The 2,096-nt window shown below is 60.5% G+C and overlaps 1 protein-coding gene across 1 annotated transcript; it reads right to left on the bottom strand.

Moving 5' to 3' along the window:
• Positions 1-845: 845 nt before the first annotated feature.
• On the bottom strand, positions 846-1,037 carry EMIHUDRAFT_76861 (hypothetical protein; the record flags this gene model as incomplete). The annotated part of the gene is made up of 1 exon (XM_005763622.1): positions 846-1,037. A coding segment is annotated over one exon (192 nt), but the record flags the coding sequence as incomplete, so codon positions are not given.
• Positions 1,038-2,096: the final 1,059 nt, after the last annotated feature.

The raw sequence follows: 2,096 nt of genomic DNA, 5'->3' as shown, positions 1-2,096 counted from the left end.
CTCCTTTCATCCTCTTACTCATCGCACCGTATCTCCCCAGGCGCGAGGCGGACCCGACCCGCTTCGCCCTCCCCGGCCTGCACGCGCGCAATGAGTAATCACTACAATCATTCATTGAGTGAGCATTTCATGATCTTACCTAGGCCTCTACGCGATCTCTATATGAACTTGAGCCCGCTCCAGGCGTCTCGCAGCTGCGTATTCTCGTATTATCGTCGAGTAGTTGCGTGGGGGCGGTACGTATTCTCGTATCACTAGGTGTCGTGTCCGTGTCCACTAGCTCCGAGTAGAGGGGGCGTTCCGCAGCTAGGGGCAACCCAAAGCGCAGAACCAACCCTCGGAGAGTATTCTCATATTACTAGCTCCGAGTAGAGGGTGCGTTCTGCTGCTAGGGGAAACCCGGAGCGCGGTACTATCCCTCGGAGACCCGTGTTATGGCCCTGCGACCGCGCACCCCCCCTAGGGGTCAGGGCTCTCTCTACACTCTAGCCCGTAGCCCGATGCCGAGCGTCCGGCCAACTGGGTGCGCTTCTCAGCTCCCCGGTCCTGGGCGTGAGGTTACTGACCGCACTCCAAGTGCTCCAAGACCAAGTGAGCCGCGTGAGCGAGACGTGGAATAACTGGAAGCCACGTGCCCCACCGTCGCGGGTACGGCTTTAGGAGAGGCCTAAAGCCGTAGGTGGAAGGTGCGCTAGGACGGGTCGGCCCGGGGCATCGGAGTACTGTAGCCGTCGATATACACGCATATAATCACATTTTCTTCTCTAGCATCACCAACCAACTTTCCTCTTGCCTCTTTCCTCGCCGAGCCAGCCCCACCCACCAGCCTCGCCCACGCTCACCCCTCAGCGCGGCTCTAGCCGCGCAATCTCGTCCATGACGAAACGCTTCTCCTCCGCGAACTGCTCGTCGGCGCGGTCGTTTTGGAACGCGGCAAGGAAGGCCTGCAGCCGCTCCTTGTTGCGCAGGAGGAGGTCGTGCACCGCGGCGCCCTTGTTCGGGTTGGCAACGTAGATCTTGAAGACGTGGAACGCCTGGCCGAGGTGCAGCCGAGGTGTAGCCGAGATGCAGCCGAGGTGCAGTCGAGGTGCAGCCGAGGTGCAGCCGAGGTGCAGCCGAGGTGCAGCGAGGGCGCCGTGGCGCCTCCATCTGTATGGTGGCCGAGCCGTCGCGGAGCAGGTTCATGATGGTCTTGAGGTGGTCGGTGGAGGTGATGTACCTACCGTCGGCGGACCCGGCGTCGTGGAGGCTGCGAGGTAGCCGAGAGTGGCCAAGAGTGGGCGAGAGAGTGGGCGAGAGAGTGGGCGAGAGTGGGCGAGAGAGTGGGCGAGAGTGGGCGAGAGTGGGCGAGAGTGGGCGAGAGTAGAGTGGCATACCTCGTCATCGTCGCGAAGTTGGAGCGGTCGAGCAGCAGGTCGGAGAGCAGCCTACGTGAGATATGGGAGATATGGGGAGATATGGGGAGATATGGGGAGATATGGGGAGATATGGGGAGGGCGCGGTCGGAGAGCAGCCGACGCAGCGGATGCACCGACGTGAGGGGGGGTATGTGTGTAGCCCTAATGGCGATTGCTGATGTGTGTAATTCCTAATTGTCTATCCCTACGGGGCATCTAGGGTCGTGAGTGGGGGTCCCCACTGCTGCCCCTCTGACTAAACTTTTGTCTGTGGTGATGCCTTTCCCTGAGAACGCACACAACGCCTCGTGTGTAATGCCCTGTGTTCCGCGAGTGCGTGTGCCCCGTCGTCCATGCTAGGACGTGTGTAACACTGACTGACTGACTGGGCATCTAGGGAGAGCAGCTTGAGGGACTGCCGCTTGGTGACGTAGTTTTCCGAGCGGAGCAGCAGGTGGTACTGGGCGAAGAAGTCGTCGTACTGCGCCTAGTACCATACCTCCAGAGTATCGAATTGAGCGTGGGTTCGTTCCTGTGGTCAGTGAGGTAGCAAATCTGCGGGATTGGGAGCTCGTGACAGGAGAGAAGGGCGGAGGTGGTGGGGCGGAGGCACAGCGTCTGTGTGCTGTTGTGAGAGCGAGGACGTTGACGAGGCTACCAGGGAGATGTGGGGAGATGTGGGGAGATATGGGGAGATAT

Source organism: Emiliania huxleyi (genome assembly GCF_000372725.1).
Source record: "Emiliania huxleyi CCMP1516 unplaced genomic scaffold EMIHUscaffold_624, whole genome shotgun sequence".
In the NCBI taxonomy this organism is placed as follows: domain Eukaryota; phylum Haptophyta; order Isochrysidales; family Noelaerhabdaceae; genus Emiliania; species Emiliania huxleyi.
The sequence above is the reverse complement of the archived record's forward strand: the minus strand, read 5'-3'. Positions and strand labels throughout refer to the sequence as shown.